The 16,820-nt window shown below is 43.8% G+C and overlaps 1 protein-coding gene across 2 annotated transcripts in view; it reads left to right on the forward strand.

The window, feature by feature from the left end:
* XRN1 (5'-3' exoribonuclease 1) overlaps positions 1-16,820 on the forward strand; it is a 108,516-nt gene that overhangs the window by 33,695 nt on the left and 58,001 nt on the right. For both annotated transcript variants that reach the window (XM_073674686.1, XM_073674687.1), the window contains exons 5-13: positions 853-963; positions 2,364-2,449; positions 5,145-5,232; positions 5,305-5,473; positions 6,922-6,989; positions 12,128-12,262; positions 12,576-12,636; positions 13,388-13,496; positions 13,660-13,749. In XM_073674686.1, the coding sequence (XP_073530787.1) occupies positions 853-963; positions 2,364-2,449; positions 5,145-5,232; positions 5,305-5,473; positions 6,922-6,989; positions 12,128-12,262; positions 12,576-12,636; positions 13,388-13,496; positions 13,660-13,749 (917 nt within the window). The remainder of the gene's footprint in view (positions 1-852; positions 964-2,363; positions 2,450-5,144; positions 5,233-5,304; positions 5,474-6,921; positions 6,990-12,127; positions 12,263-12,575; positions 12,637-13,387; positions 13,497-13,659; positions 13,750-16,820) is intronic.

Below are 16,820 nucleotides of genomic sequence, written 5' to 3' on the forward strand. Positions count from 1 at the left end.
CCATTTATTGTCCACAATACATGTGAAATAAGTTTTCAGACAGTTTTTCTCTGCGGAATTATTATTGCTTCTAGATGCGGCCTGATGACGTGATGTCCTCTGCTCCATGCCTGTTCAGTCACTGTAATAGACATTGTTAGGGCCCATACTTTGTACTGGCCGCGGTTCAGTCACTGTAATGGAGACATTGTTGGGGCCCATACTTTGTACTGGCTGCTGTTCAGTCATTTACTATGGACACTGGTGTTGATGGAAGTTTGGATCATTTCAGTAAATGAGGTGAGCTACTATAATGACCAAGAGCCAGAAATGTGGCTGTGGAAGAAGTAGCGGCAGGTATTGGAGCTGTAAGGGTGAATTCACGCGTTGCAGATTATTGGTGCAGGTCATTGCATTTGGATGAGATTTTTCAGTCTCTAACCGTATTTAGTGGACCTATCTGCGCAGAATTCAGATGATGCTGAGGATTATAGTAAACGCTGTGGGCAACTTTGCATATATTTTTGGGGACTTTGTGTCTGTTATGTGAAATAAAACATTTCTTTAATTGTTTTTTCTCCTTAACACAAACCCAAGCTCCAATAATGTGAAATAAAATCGGGTTTCAGCTTAGATTCTTGTTTAGAAAGGAGAAAGGACGGCTGGAGAGAGATCCAAAAGGGAGTTGCTGATAAAGAAAAACTGGGGAAAAAAATACATTTCTTAAAATCAGTTGCAGAAATGTTTTATTTCAGATGTGCTAACATGCAAAGACTTCCACAATGATTGTTTTCTTCAAGTGCAAGTTACATTAGTGTAAAAAAAAATTTTTGAAGTGTAACATATTTGTAAATTATTTGTACCCCTCTACAGACGCCAGGAGAAGGAGAACATAAAATAATGGAGTTTATACGATCTGAGAAGACAAAACCTGATCATGATCCAAATACAAGGCACTGCCTTTATGGATTAGATGCTGATTTGGTAAGTACTTGTGAATTTAGGGTTTATTTTTGTTTCTCCCAATGGTTTCCAATACCAGAGTGAGACGGAGTTCACGCTAGCATTTGGCGTTTCATTAGAAACAAAAGCATAAAACTCCGTAAAAAACATATCTGTCCTATGGTGGAGACCCAATTCACTGTAATAGGGTCCGATCTGGAGGCTGTTACTTTAACAGAAAGAGTACAACATGCTGCACTTTTTCAGCAAAAAATTACTTAAAGGGAACCTGTCTCCAGTTTTTTCATATATGAACCAATACCACCATCTTTATCAGCACATGGGCGTCATTGCTACGGCGTCTGTCCCTCCTCTCCGCTTGTGATAGCCGTCCTCTGTCTTTGATTGATGTGGATGACGCGTCCTGCCCTACTGCGGGCAGAGCCTAAAAAATTATTGCGCGTGCAGACCACAAAAAGATTTGAACATGCCAACCTTTGATCGCACACATCATAGCATAATACCCTGCATTACTTATGTAGTGAAGGGCGTTGTCCAGCCTGTCACTGTCTAATAGTTCTTTTAGACTTTGATCTATGGCACACCGGAGGGGCAATCTCCCTTTATCACACATTACATGCTGCAGTCACTATTGACCACGGCATGTAAAGAGTTAATTGAGCTGCTGCAAACACTGACGGCTCTCAGATCCCTCTGCCATGTCTTTACTTTCAGGGGGAACTGAACGCAGTTAGGGAGTGGTAACCCTGTGATCACAATCCCGGAGTGAATAATCGCTGACTTTTCACATCCTAATGGAAGATGGCATGTCCATTAGTACTGGAAGAGGCAGTGAGGGATGTAGCTGATCACATTTTACCTAGTAAGGCCAGTGGCTGATGTTTTCCTCAGATTTAGAAAGTGGGGACATAGATATAGAATGTAAATGAATTGCCCCATTTGGACTACTAAACCTTCAACTGAAGCCCAGACTGAGACCACCAGGAAGCCTACAGACAACCTCCCATGTTCCCTGCAGCATATCACTGCCCATCGGATAGGATATCTGACCTTTTGTAGTATTTCATGCTCTGGCTATTTGTGAGTCCCAGAGTCTATGCCCCCTATATGACATCCATACTTCCTTGTAGGGTGTTAGGAAAGGCCAACAACTTTATTGTGGGTGCCCACGTGAGTCCCTTTGGTGCATGGTACTTGTATTTTCTAAAAATATTCTAGATGTTTCTTAGTCTTGGGTCTACAATTGAAGTTACCTTTAGGGATTGGTTTTTAATCTGGTACGTCAAAAAAGTTTGAACCATATTAACAAAAGTTGTTCTCTTAGAACCATTTTGGAAAGACTTTAAACTCTGCGGCGTGAGATGCGAAGAGCGCAGATAATAATGTATCCGTCATGTGAGGACTGTTGTTTTTATGTGCAGATTATGCTTGGTTTAACAAGCCATGAAGTTCACTTCTCTCTTCTAAGAGAAGAGGTTCGTTTTGGGGGGAAGAAGAATCAAAAAAGGTAAGCCATTGTAACCCTCATTATATTTGTGTGGTTCGCTGTATGGTCAGTGCCTCATATTCTTTGTTACTATGTAACTGATATCTGTGGTGCTGGTTAGCGGTCTTCTGTTATCCCTTGAGTCTCTCACGTGGTAATTTTATTGTACCCATGATGAAAGCTTTTTATTTAGAATGGTTATATACTTACAGGAAATGTAATAAAAGGGGTTGCTTAACCTCCAGTCTTCAGGAGTGCACTGCTCCCATGCATGCTGGCCTCCTGACTTGAGGTGACAGTACTCTTCTGATTGATTGACAGGTTGTAATAGTGGTACAGACACGCTGCTGGCTCCAACTGAGTGACCTCAAGTGGCTCAGGTCCAGCAATCCGGCCGGCTTCAGAGCAGCAATTATAAGCTCTATGCCTAGGATGCCGACCATTCCTGATAGAATGCTGTAGTGGCCGGTAACCTAGGCAATGAACAGTAAACAACATTACAAATCTCTGTTCTTGGGAAAACAGATGATTTTCAATAACAAGTAAACTGCAAAGTTTCTTAGTTTTACAAGAGCTTTTGAATTTTAACCATTCAGCATGTTGAGAATAACATTTTAATGGATTCTTGCACAATTACAAGTTTTTATAATAGGAAAAAAAGATTAAAAAATCTACCAGATCTACCTCTCTGGCCCAGATATCCCCTCACAGCTGTCCAGAATCCCAGCATGTCTAGCAGCCATATCCTCCTTCTCCTCCCGCTTCCTCAAGCTCAATGTGGACAAAACTGAACTCATCATCTTTCACACATCTCGGTTATCTTTCCCACCTGATTTTTGTATCACAATAAATGACATCACACTTTCCCCTGTACCGACAATCCGCTGCCTTGGAGTAACCCTTGACTTGGCCCTGTCCTTCAAACCCCACATCCAAGCTCTCGCCACCTCCTGTCGCCTCCAGGTCAAAAATATTTCCAGAGTCCGTCCTTTCCTCAACCCTTAAACTACTAAGCTGCTTGTACATGCCCTCATCATCTCCCGCCTCGACTACTGCAACATCCTCCTCTGTGGCCTACCTGCTAACACTCTCGCACTCCTCCAGTCCATCCTTAACTCTGCTGCGCGACTGGTCCATCTCTCACCTCATTACTCCTCTGCTAACCACCTTTGCAAATCCCTTTACTGGCTCCCAATTGCCCAGCATATCCAGTTCAAACTACTAACACTGACTTACAAAGCCATCCATAACCTCTCTCCTCCGTACATCTCTTAACTAAACTCCCGATATATTCCCTCACGTAATCTCCGGTCCCCCCAAGACCTCCTTCTCTCCTCCACACTTATTCGTTCCTTACCCAATCGCCTCCGAGACTTCTCCTGAATATCCCCAGTCCTATAGAATTCTGTACCTCAACACGTCTGATTATCCACCACACTTGGATCCTTCAGACAGAACCTGAAAACCCATCTCTTCAAACAAGCTTACAGCCTGCCATGACCTTGCTTGCTGCCACCTCAACACCGGAGCTACTGCAACCCCTCAACCTACTGTCTCCTTCCCCTTTTCTGTAGAATGTAAACCCGTAAGGGCGGGGTGCTCTTCCCTCTGTACCAGTCTATCATTGTTAGTTTACTGTAAGTGATATCTGTATTTTGTGTGTAACCCCTTCTTATGTACAGCACCATGGAATCAATGGCGCTATATAAATAAATAATAATAATTAAAAGTAAGTGTTCTGCATGTATTTCTAATTGAATCTTCCAAAATTATAAATATGAACACATAATGACCATTAAAATTAATCTCCGGTCAAGAAGCTTGTAAAGAGGGTATTGTATAAAATATAATCTTTATTCTAATTTTTATTACGATTTATAAATAAAGTGCCTCATGCCAAGAAGAGGCGCAGCAACAGAAAGTTATAATACTCCGTAACAATAATAATAGACACTGCACAATATTAGCCTTAATATACCTGGGTACCAGTGTGCAACCTAACTAAATATGACCAGAACTATAAAGCAGAGCTCTAAGTATAAATGCCTATAGTGGATCTATGTATAGGTATGGTAAGACAATGTTTTTTTTACCTAAAATCAGAATTCTGATAGTTTCCACATAAGGAGTTAGTGCTGCGTCCCTCCACCCCGATGCGCGTTTTGCCTTGCTTCTTCTGTTGGTTCTGGAACTAACCAGCATCAGGACATCCTCATACTGCTTGGCGTCAGGAGCTTGTGTGTCCCGCCAGTTCCAGGGTCATGGCCAGTGGTAGGACTTTGCATGCCGCACACTGAAAGGCCTAATGTGGAGGGGGCAGCCTCTGGGCTATGGGCCCCTTTAATAGTTCTGTACACGGTCATCCCTAGGATCACACCACTGCCAGACATATTTGCACTGCACATGTCATTTAATAGTGCTGGCAACATTCACCGTGCAAACGAGCTCAGGACTGGTTCAGAACTGCAGATCTTACATAGAAACGTAGTAGGGAGATGTTTGACTGTAGTCGAGAGACTGAATATACCATGAACCATTGCAGAGAGCAGAGGTGTGCCGCTTTTGCCCATTGGATAGGCTCTTAAACTGGATTGTCTACTAATAAAAAAACAAATGTCTGACAGATGATATTCTCAGGAATTACTATGGTGTTAGAAGAACTGCAACGTCTGTTCAGACAAATGCCAGTATAAATCTGCTTTGTGTTGTGTTCCAGAGTTTCTGCACCAGAAGAAACCACATTTCATCTGCTCCACTTGTCATTAATGAGGGAGTATATTGACTATGAATTTTCATCTTTAAAAGTAAGTCCCAGTTATTAAGTGTGCTCCGCTGTAGGAAAAGACTGGAACTCATGGGAACGTTCTTTCTTTCAGGACAAGATCTCATTTGAGTATGATGTAGAGCGAATAATTGATGACTGGATTTTAATGGGATTTCTTGTGGGCAATGATTTTATTCCTCATCTACCTCATTTGCACATTAACCATGATGCACTGCCTCTGCTGTATAGAACATACATGAGTGTCTTACCAGAGCTTGCAGGTATGTGCGCTCTCTATTGTCTTCTCTGTTGGTTGTCAATCTCACTCTTTTTCTGCCATGAGATTTTGTGAAAATTCACACTTTTGAGTTAAAGGGAACCTGGCACCAGGAATATCCCATCCAATCTGCAGGCGCCATGTTGTAGAGAGAAGGAGCTGGACAGATGGATATATAGAATTGTTTGAAAAGATTCAGTATAACGTGTTTTATACTTTTATCCCTCTGCTCTATCTGGGATTTTCAGTCCAGCGAGCGGTCCTATCAGTGACTGACCGCTATGTCTGTATCAGAGTACATACAGACATAGCGGTCAGTCACTGATAGCACAGCCCACTGGGCTGAAAATCCCAGAAAGAGCACGCCAGTTTTGCTGAATTGGACCCATTCTGTACCAAAGTGTACACGTTACCCTAATAAGGTCAATTAAAAAAAACCCTTTCTGTTCAAAAGTTAATAAAGTGAAATTTCAAAGTAAGCACTCCAGCCTCATAAGCTTTAAGAGATCTATGTAGTAATGTATGCAGTTTATATTATGAAATCTGGTGACAAATCCCATTTAAAGGGAACCTGTCACTTCCTAGCTACTATCTACACTGCCCCCATAGCGTTGTTAGTGATGCAATGTGCATCACTAACTAGCTTTTTTCATTAAAGTTGGTGCAACTATAATTTTATAACTTTTAATATACTTAGATCCTACCTGCTTGTTCAGTCATGGGCGGGCGCAGCATTCAGTCACTGCTGGGGCCGCCCATGTATTTGAATATTGCTCCCAGCAAGTGCTATTATTGTGGGGCGCATGCGCATTTGTACATGTCCCGCTCCTGCACAGTGAGGCTGTGTGACTACAGCTTCACTGCTCACGTGCTATGTTCCCACGGGTGAGCAGTGAGGCTGTGTAGTTCGCAGCTTCACTGCGCATGCGCGAGGGACAGAGCGTCATAGCGCATGCGCAGTGAAGCTGTAATCACACAGCCTCGCTGCGCAGGCACAGGACATGCGGCCAGACATGTGCAAATACTCATGCGCCCCACAATACTAGCGCTTGCCGGGAGCAATATTCAGATTCATGGGCGGCCTCAGCAGTGACTGAATGCTGCACCCACCCCTGACTGAACGAGCAGGTAGGATCTAAGTATATTAAAAGTTATAAAATTATAGTTGCACCAATTTTAATGAAAAAAGCTTGTTAGTGATGCACATTGCATCAGTAACAAAGCAATGGGGCAGTGTAGATAGTAGCTAGGACGTGACAGGTTCCCTTTAAAAATGTCATTATGTGTCATGAAAAAAACACCACAAAATGCTTCAGATAGCATTACAAATAAAATGTGGTTGAATATGTAACAAAAGTAGAATAAAGTTAATATTAATCCCCAGCCTTTTATAGTTATTTGTACCACTTTCTGTTATTTGCCCGTGACTTGTTTTATGCTCTTATTTTTTAGGCTACATTAATGAGAGTGGCTATCTGAACTTGGTTCAATTTGAAAAATATCTTGCTAAGCTTTCAGCTGTGAGTTTTTATTCATTTCTTTTTATTTCAGAAAATATTACAATGTAGTGCAGAGGTTATTATTATTTATTTTTAGAGCAACAGTGATTCCATGGTGCTGTACCATGAAAAGAGGTTACATACCAGACTGTAAGCCCGCAAAAGCAGGGTCCTCTCCCCTCTGTCCCAGTCTGTCGCTATTAGTTTGTTCACCATATTTTATATTTGCATTTTGTATGTAACCCTTCTCACATGTAAAAACACAAACATTGAGTGTGGTTTAAGTTGATAAACATGCATCAACACATGTTCACAATGGCCATAAATCAGAAAAAATCTAGAAGCAAAATTAACATAAACCCTGCTGTAAATAAATAAAAAGTGAAAGTTCATTTAAGGAACCGGGTCCTGGAATGTGGATACCAGCCTTGGGAAGCTATTTGAATGTAATTCCCAGCTCTAGAAAGGGAGGCCACACCCTTGCACCCTTTGCCGAATGCAAAAATACAAAGAAAAAAAATACAAAAATTAAGCTTTGTTTAAGCTGGTAAAAATTACATTCAAATAGCTTCCCAAGTCTGGTGTCCACAGTTCGGGACCCGTTTCTATTTCTGCCCTTATTCACACACGGAGGTCAACTTTGACACATGGTAAGGTTTTTAATATTAGAGTGGAACCATCTCGAATGGGGTCGCCTTGCCGTGATGGGATAGCTTTTATGCTATTTTTGATCAAAAACAGTGTTACTAAGAACCTTGTTATTTAAATGCACTTTTGCTTTTTATTAACAGCAGGTTTCATGTTCATTTTGCTTCTTGTAGGTTTTTTCCCTTCTTACATGTACAGCACCATGGATCAGGGGTTCTCTAAAAATAAATAATTACAAAAAAACAAAATGAACAAAAAATGACAGACTGGTACAAAAATGAGAGGCCCCTGCCCTTTGGGGCTTACAGTCATTCTTGTGAGCCATTAAAGAAAACTGATCAGGCATACTTTTGAGTGCAACATTTGAGCCATCTAATGTTGGGAGGCATTGTTGATGCCTACAATGTTCACATGCCAAACATTTTCTGGTGGTTTATTCATGATGGTAAAAGAAGAAGTAGAGAATTTGTAAATGTTTCAATTAAATTTTTACTCTATATTTCTTTCACATTGCTAGCAGTGCAGTCAGAGTTTAGCATCCTATAGCATCTCACACCTGCATTATAGAGGACCTATCACTACTTTTTTTTGTAACTGCCTCAACATAAAGACCTGACTAAAACCATTTTTTCCTTTTTTTTTCTTTCTCCAATGCATTGCAGTCTTATGGGCATCTGACTTTTGGTGCTCCCAGTATGCAAATTTCCTCTTAACCAAGGGGGTGGTAACAGAGATTCTTCTTGGTAGGTGTTTCCTTTTTCCCCTGTATCAAACTGTCCAATCATAAGAAGGCAGTTACACACAGGGGTAGAAAAAAGCAAAAGCCAACAGAGAATGTCAGACAAGCATTTTCAGCGTGATGTAGTGAGACTTGATGTGTCTCACTTGAGCAAGCTGAGAACTCTTCCTCACAGAGGATTGCTACTTGCTCTTTTTTATTCTGTGCATTATTATTATTTATTATTATAGCGCCATTTATTCCATGGCGCTTTACATGTGATAGGGATATACATAGCAAAAACATTTACATAGTCTTAACAAAACAAGTCAGCGACTGGTACAGGAGGAGCGAAGACCCTGCCCGCGAGGGCTCACAGTCTACAAGGGATGGGTGAGGATACAGTAGGTGAGGGTAGAGGAGGTCATGCAGTAATGTGGTGGAGCGGTGGTTACTGCAGGTTGTAGGCTTGTCGGAAGAGGTAGGTCTTCAGGTTTCTTTTGAAGGCTTCCATGGTAGGCGAGAGTCTGATGTGTTGGGGTACAGAGTTCCAGAGTAGGGGCAATGCACGGGAGAAATCCTGTATGCTATTGTGGGAAGAGGAGATAAGAGGGGAGTAGAGAAGGAGATCTTGTGAGGATCCGAGGTTGCCTGCTGGTGAGTACCGGGAGACTAGGTCACAGACGTATGGAGAAGACAGGTTGTGGATGGCTTTGTATGCCGTGGTTAGGGTTTTGAACTGGATTCTCTGGGCAATGGGGAGCCAGTGAAGGGATTGACAGAGGGGGGAGGCTGGGGAATAGCGGGGGGACAGGTGGATTAGTCGAGCAGCAGAGTTTAGGATAGATTGGAGTGGCGCAAGAGTGTTGGAAGGGAGGCCACAGAGCAGGAGGTTGCAGTAGTCGAGGCGGGAGATGATGAGGGCATGCACTAGTGTTTTTGCAGAGTCTTTGCTGAGGAATGCACGGATCCGGGAGATATTTTTGAGTTGGAGTCGGCAGGAGGTGGAAAGGGCTTGGATATGTGGTTTGAAGGAGAGATCAGAGTCTAGGGTTACCCCAAGGCAGCGAGCTTGTGGGACTGGGGAGAGTGAATAGCCATTGACCTTGATGGATAGGTCAGATGGGGGATATGAATGAGAGGGTGGAAAGATGTGAACTCTGTTTTATCCATGTTGAGTTTTAGAAATCTGGCAGAGAAGAAGGATGACATGTCGGACAGACATTGTGGGATTTTGGTTAGTAGGGAGTCGATATCGGGTCCAGAGAGGTAGATCTGTGTGTCATCAGCATAGAGGTGATACTGAAAGCCATGAGACTCTGAGCTGTCCCAGGCCAAAGGTGTAAATGGAGAAGAGCAGAGGTCCTAGAACTGAACCTTGGGGGACACCGACAGATAGGGGGCGAGATGAGGAGGTGGTGCGTGAGTGGGAGACACTGAATGTCCTGTCTGTTAAGTATGAGAAGATCCAAGATAGGGCCAAGTACGTGATGCCAAGAGATGAGAGAATCTGTAGTAAGAGGGAATGGTCCACTGTGTCGAAGGCAGATGACAGGTCCAGAAGGAGGAGGATGGAGTAGTGTCACTTGGATTCGGCAGTTAGTAGGTCGTTGGTGACTTTGGTCAGGACAGTTTCAGTCGAGTAATGCGGTCGGAAGCCAGATTGCAGGCGGTCGAAGAGGGAACAGGAGGAGAAGTGGGAGGACAGTTCAAGGTGGGCATGTTGTTCTAGTAGTTTTGAGGCAAAGGGGAGAAGTGATATGGGGCGGTAGCTAGTCAGAGAGGATGGGTCAAGGGAGGGCTTTTTGAGGATGGGTGTGATTGCGGCATGTTTCAAACATGAGGGGAAGACACCGGTTGTTAGTGACAGGTTGAAGAGGTGGGTTAGGGTTTGGATGAAGACTGTGGTAAGGTTAGTGATGAGGTGGGATGGGATTGGGTCAAGTTCGCAGGTGGTGAGGTGTGATTTGGAGAGTAAAGAGGAGACTTGACCTTCTGTAATGGTGGAGAAGTGGGGTTTGGAGGAGGAAGGTTGAGTAGATATGAGGAGGGGTTGTGCGGGCTTTAGGCAAAAGCTTTGTCTGATGGTGTCAATCTTCTGCTTGAAGAATGAGGCAAAGTCTTCGGCTGAGATGAGAGAAGAGGGAGGAGGCGCTGGGGGACGAAGGAGAGAATTGAAAGTGTTAAATAGCTGTTTAAGGTTGTGAGACAGCGAGGATATGAGAGATGAGAAGTAGGTTTGTTTTGCTGTAGTGAGTGCGGACTTGAAGATAGTGAGGGATTGTTTGAATGCGATGAAGTCCTCGATGGAGTGAGACCTTTTCCATCTCCTCTCCGCAACCCTGGAGGCCCGTTGCAGTTCTTTAGTAAGTTTGGTGTGCCAGGGTTGCCTGTTGATTGTGCGAGATTTGGTATGTGTGAGAGGGGCGATCGAGTCGAGAGCTGCAGCTATTGTGGTGTTATATGAAGCGGCAGCAACATCTGCATTGTGTAAGGAATTTATGTCTGTAAGAGGGAGAAGGGATTCAGAGAGTGAGTGTAGGTCAAGGTGTTTGAGGTTTCTGAGAGCGTGTGTAAGTTTGTGGAGTGGGGATTGTGCACTTGGAGAGGAGAGGGTAGAGAATGTGAGGAGGTTATGGTCAGAGAGAGGGAGGGGTGAGTTAGAGAGGTTAGATAGGGAACAGAGGCGGGTGAAGATGAGGTCCAGTGTGTGGCCATCTTTATGAGTAGCTGCCGAAGACCATTGAGCAAGACCGAAGGAGGAAGTGAGGGATAGGAGCTTAGAGACAGACGAGTGGGAAGTGTCAATGGGGATGGTGAAGTCATCCATTATGATAGTGGGGATGTCAGTGGAAAGGAAGTGAAGCAGCCAGGTGGTGAAGTGGTCTAAGAAAGTGGTGGCTAGCCCTGGGGGTCGGTAAATGACGGCCAGTTGGAGGTCAGAGGGGGAAAAGATATGCACACAGTGCACCTCAAAAGAGGGGAGTGTAACAGAGGGTGACAGTGATATTTGGGTGAAAGCGCAGGTATCTGACAGGAGAAAACCTACGCCTCCGCCATGTTTGCCGTTGGGGCGGGGGGTGTGGGTAAGGTGGAATCCGCCATATGAAAGTGCAGCTGGGGAGGCTGTGTCAGAGGGGGTGAGCAATGCTTCGGTAATGGCGAGGAAGGAAAGTTTGTTAGTAATGAAAAGGTTGTGGATGTAGGAAAGTTTGTTGCTGACGGAGCGAGCTTTCCATAGAGCTCCTGTGCATTAACTGACCGCGGGGGAATAAAATCCCATTTCATTTCATAGCTCGTTAGTCATTGTACCTTAACTGCCTTGTTCAAATGGTCTGTCCATGATATATAATAAACGCAGGAAACCGGATAGAAAATCACTTCTTCAGCAAGGAAGAGGAGTGGATCCCTAGCGCCACTTTTTGGAAGTAGTTATCCTAAATGTCATTATTGACCATGTGATATGACTCAGGATAGGAAACCCAACCTGAAGCTTCATTTGTAGATACATTTTTGGGGTTGTTGCCTTCTTCAGGTTGGCTGGATGTGAGGCCTTTGACAGAGAATCTAAGGGGTAAAGTTTCTCCATGTGCAGGGTGCCAAGTTGGGAGACTTTAGGCCGTTCAATGCTCCCCTGGGAATTTAAATATGCAAATACTTCAGCAAGGAAGAAGTCAGGGACTCGAAATAATTTTTATGGAAGCTTATGAAATGAATTTCTACATACATCTGTAGTTCCCATACATCTTTTATACTATTTTGTACAATACTTTTGTCATGTCTTTGTTTGCAGTTTGATCGAGAGCATTTTAATGAAATCTTTGTGGATCTGAAATGGTTTGAAAGCAAAGTTGGCAATAAATACCTCAATGAGGCTGCGGGCCAAGCTGCCGAAGAGGCTCAAAATTGTAGAAAAAAGAAGAGCAAAGTGAGTGCATTGCCCCCGAGTTATGGTAAAACGATCGCCAGCAGCTTTTCTTCCCTTGTTCTGCATTTTTAATATGGAAATAAGGGACCATTATGCTTAGGATATTGGTCAGAGTGCTAGCTGATGCCTCTAGTGACCCCTGAATTCTGACTTGCTTTTATATCCCAGTTACCGTTACTGCTGGTGTATTTTACATCATTGTTTTTATTCAGATCTGGGCTACGTTTAAGTAAAAATAATACATGTTAAATGTACACCTGCTTCAAAGTTTCTGTACTTTACATAGAAACTACTTTTATTTATCTTGTGCCAGGGGTTCGATGATGCACTTTGTTTAGGTGCGTTAGAAAAAGATGGAGAAAAAGATGCTAAATGTGAGTAACTTCTCTCCTGATGTATAATATACTTTTTTTTTTTTTTACACACTATTCTTCTGTTTTGTGACTAACTTCACACAGATCGGTGGTTTCTCAAAAAAATAACCTAATAGGAATGCTTTTCCTAGTCTTTTTGTTGGCTGTATGTTTTGCTTGCCTCGCGCTGTATTCCCTGCTTAGGGCAATCCTCCTCTGGCTGAATCACAGGTACCAGAGTGAACGACCTGTCAGTCATCCAGAGGAGAGCGGTGCTAGGCAGGGAGGAGCTGGAAGTGCATTGTCCCGCCCCCTGCACTTCCAGACTCGTGCGTGCTCATGTCACTCCATGTGTGAACAGAGCGTCAAAACGCGATTCTCACTGCTGGAGCAACACTATGTGGTTATGAAATGGAATGGCTGCTTAATCTTTTATTGGGAAACTCCGTCACAGAAAGGGTTTGGGGGGTTAACAGGTTCCCTTTAAAATATGAGGAAAAATGTGTATAAAAGAGAAGGGGGTAGGAGCAAAAGTGGAATCTAAATTTCTAAGATATAACCTTTTGGTGCAAAGAAAAAGTGACGTAGGTGTTCTGCAGAGGGAGAAGTGGATCTGATTGTTTACCATGGGCAAAAACCCCACTTTTACTTTACTCCAGTTTTGATCAATCTCTTGTGTACTTTATAGTTATTTCCATAAGCTGTTAGACAACAATTTTTCTTCAACTACTGATTGATGCACTTGTGTACTGTGCCCGTTCCTCTGTTTTAGGTGTGGATGAGGACCAGGAACCTGATGAGGATGATCTTTTCGAAACTGAGTTTAGACAATATAAGAGATCATATTACATGTCAAAAATGGGAGTGGAGGTTGTGTCAGAGTGAGTATGCCCTACCTCGGCCAGCCTCCAGGCTGAATAGTAGCATTTCTGTAATTCCTTTCTATTTAGGTCGTGTACATTTGTGTGATAGTAGTGTACCGTTCTTAATAGCCATTTATTTCCATGTTCATCTTTTTCTTTTCCTTTTGCACCTTCTTTTAAGTGAGTTTCTGGCTGATCAAGCTGAGTGTTATGTTCAGGCCATACAGTGGATTTTGCACTATTACTATCATGGAGTCCAATCTTGGAGTTGGTGAGTAGGCTTTTTTTTCTTCTCTCTTCTGTATTGTTTTCAATGCAAGTTATATACAGCTGTGTAATGCATTTATATGTCTTGTACAATGAAGATAATAAAGTGTTGTCACCTCGAAGGATCTCCATGCTGCTACAGAGTAAGGCCAGACTGCACCATAGACTACTGTCTCTTCCCAGCCTGCACCATTATGTCTCAGAAATTGTGAGAATACATTCCCTTGTGTTTAGGTTCTAAGAAAGGGTTTTTGCCTGATGTCACAATATACTGTGTTGCGTGGCTGACTTTGAAGTAAAAGACAATTATATTAAGCACATTACAGAAATGCGTTTGGGCTGGCTCCCCAGGGATGATTTAAATGGCAGACTAATGGTCCAATGTTATGTTCTCAGACGTCACTCACTTTACGGCCGGTTTCACACATCCATATATTTCCGGTACCGGAGATATCCATATCCCGTGTGTCCGTGTGTTTTTTACATGATGCATCCATGTGCCGCATCAGGATCACACGGACCGGGGCCTGGGAATCAGCTCTACAGTTAGTGCTGTTCGAAGGTACCGGTGCTGAACACTGCCCTCATCATGGTTCCCTGCCGGCGCTGTGATCAGCACCAGCAGGGACAATGATGAGGGTAGTAGTAGTGTCTGCTCCCGCTGTGTCCCTGTGTATAAATAAGATAAAATAATAAAATCCTTATACTCACCTGTCCGAAGATGTCCCCCGCCGTAAACCTCTGACCACTGATGCCGAGGAGAATGAGCCGCTCCAGCTGGAGCGGCTCTGGAGCTGCGCTCAGAAGCGGTGTCATGTCACTCACTGAGCGCAGCTCCGGAGCGGCTCATTCTCCCCGGCTCCTCTGTGTCAGCAGCCGCATGGATACAGCGGGGGACATCTCCGGACAGGTGAGTATAAGAATTTTATTATTTTAGTAGACACTACTACCCTCATCATTGTTGTTGCTGATGCTGATCACAGCACGAACAAGGAACCATAAATGAGGGCAGTGTTCAGCACCCAGTGCTTGGGAACAGCGCTAACTGTAGCGCTGATTCCCAGACGCCAGGAGGTGTCACATGGATGATACACAGATGTCACCCGTGTGGTAAGCTTTGCGGACCATGCATCCATAAAAAAAACGGACATGTCAGCGTGGGGAGCACACGGACACACCGTCCTTGAAAACACACTGAGATGTGCACAGACCCATTGATTTTAATGGGTCTGCGTGTGTCAGTGCCTCCGGTACGTGTGGAAACTGTCACCACTCGTACTAGAGACACCCTAAAGAGCCCTAAAAAAAAAACTGCAATCAGAAAATGACCTGTTTTAAGTAATTTTTTTCTAAATTAGTAATTTTACAATTTTAACACTGGCCACAAGAGGTGTTTTTTTAGAATTTTTCTGCTGCTTCAGGAAGAGTTTTTAGGAAAGCTCCCTATCATCAGAGGTAGCACAACAATGACAGGTAACTCCCCTATTAATAGCTGATAACACATGATCCACCAATCACAATAGGCAATGTCATAGCTCACTTGTTCCCCCTCCCCTCACAATGGCCATTGCACACGCTCATTAAATACTTCAATACAAAAGATAGAGTTTGAATCTGTTCAATGTGGCTATGTACATTTGATGTTTCAGGAAACATTAGGAAGTTATTATCTGAAATAACCTGATTGACCAGTGTGAAAACTGCAAGCACTCTATCTTTCATTTTATTTGTTTTAATCACTTATATAGCTCCATTAATTCCACAGCACTTTAGACATCACCAACCCCTTAGAGAATTTAGATGGTCAGCCTCAATCAGTATGTCTTTGGAGCGTGGGAAGCATACAAACTCCTTGCAGATGTTGTCCTTGGTGGGATTTGAACCCAGGACCCCAGCGCTGCAAGGCTGCAGTGCTAACCACTGAGCCACCATGCTGCCCAATTTTAATACAGATTGTTTATGTACACTGCTCAAAAAAATAAAGGGAACACTCAAATAACACATCCTAGATCTGAATGAATGAAATATTCTCATTGAATACTTTGTTCTGTACAAAGATGAATGTGCTGACAACAAAATCACACTAAAATCATCAATGGAAATCAAATTTATTAACCAATGGAGGCCTGGATTTGGAGTCACCCCCAAAATTAAAGTGGAAAAACACACTACAGGCTGATCCAACTTTGATGTAATGTCCTTAAAACAAGTCAAAATGAGGCCCAGTATTGTGTGTGGCCTCCACGTGCCTGTATGACCTCCCTACAACGCCTGGGCATGCTCCTGATGAGGTTGCGGATGGTCTCCTGTGGGATCTCCTCCCAGACGTGCACTAAAGCATCCGCCAACTCCTGGACAGTCTGTGATGTGACGTTGGTGGATGGAGCGAGACATGATGTCCCAGATGTGCTCAATCGGATTCAGGTCTGGGGAACGGGCGGGCCAGTCCATATCTTCAATGCCTTCATCTTGCAGGAACTGCTGACACACTCCAGCTACATGAGGTCTGGCATTGTCCTGCATTAGGAGGAACCCAGGGCCAACCGCACCAGCATATGGTCTCTCAAGGGGTCTGAGGATCTCATCTCGGTACCTAATGGCAGTCAGGCTACCTCTGGCGAGCACATGGAGGGCTGTGCGGCACCATTACTGACCCACTACCAAACCGGTCATATTGAAGGATGTTGCAGGCAGCAGATCGCTCTCCACGGCATCTCCAGACTCTGTCACGTCTGTCACATGTGCTCAGTGTGAACCTGCTTTCATCTGTGAAGAGCATATGGCGCCAGTGCCGACTTTGCCAATCCTGGTGTTCTCTGGCAAATGCCAAGCGTCTTGCACGGTGTTGGGCTGTGAGCACAAACCCCATCTGTGGACGTCAGGCCCTCATACCACTCTCATGGAGTCGGGTTCTAACCGTTTGTGCAGACACATGCACATTTGTGGCCTGCTGGAGGTCATTTTGCCGGACTCTGGCAGTGCTCCTAGTGTTCCTCCTTGCACAAAGGCGGAGGTAGTGATCCTGCTGCTCGGTTGTTGCCATCCTACGGCCCCCTCCACATCTCCTGGTGTACT

The sequence above is a fragment of the Phyllobates terribilis genome, unplaced genomic scaffold (genome assembly GCF_046119375.1).
Source record: "Phyllobates terribilis strain yellow unplaced genomic scaffold, ASM4611937v1 Scaffold_3__8_contigs__length_932513732, whole genome shotgun sequence".
Lineage (NCBI taxonomy): Eukaryota > Metazoa > Chordata > Amphibia > Anura > Dendrobatidae > Phyllobates > Phyllobates terribilis.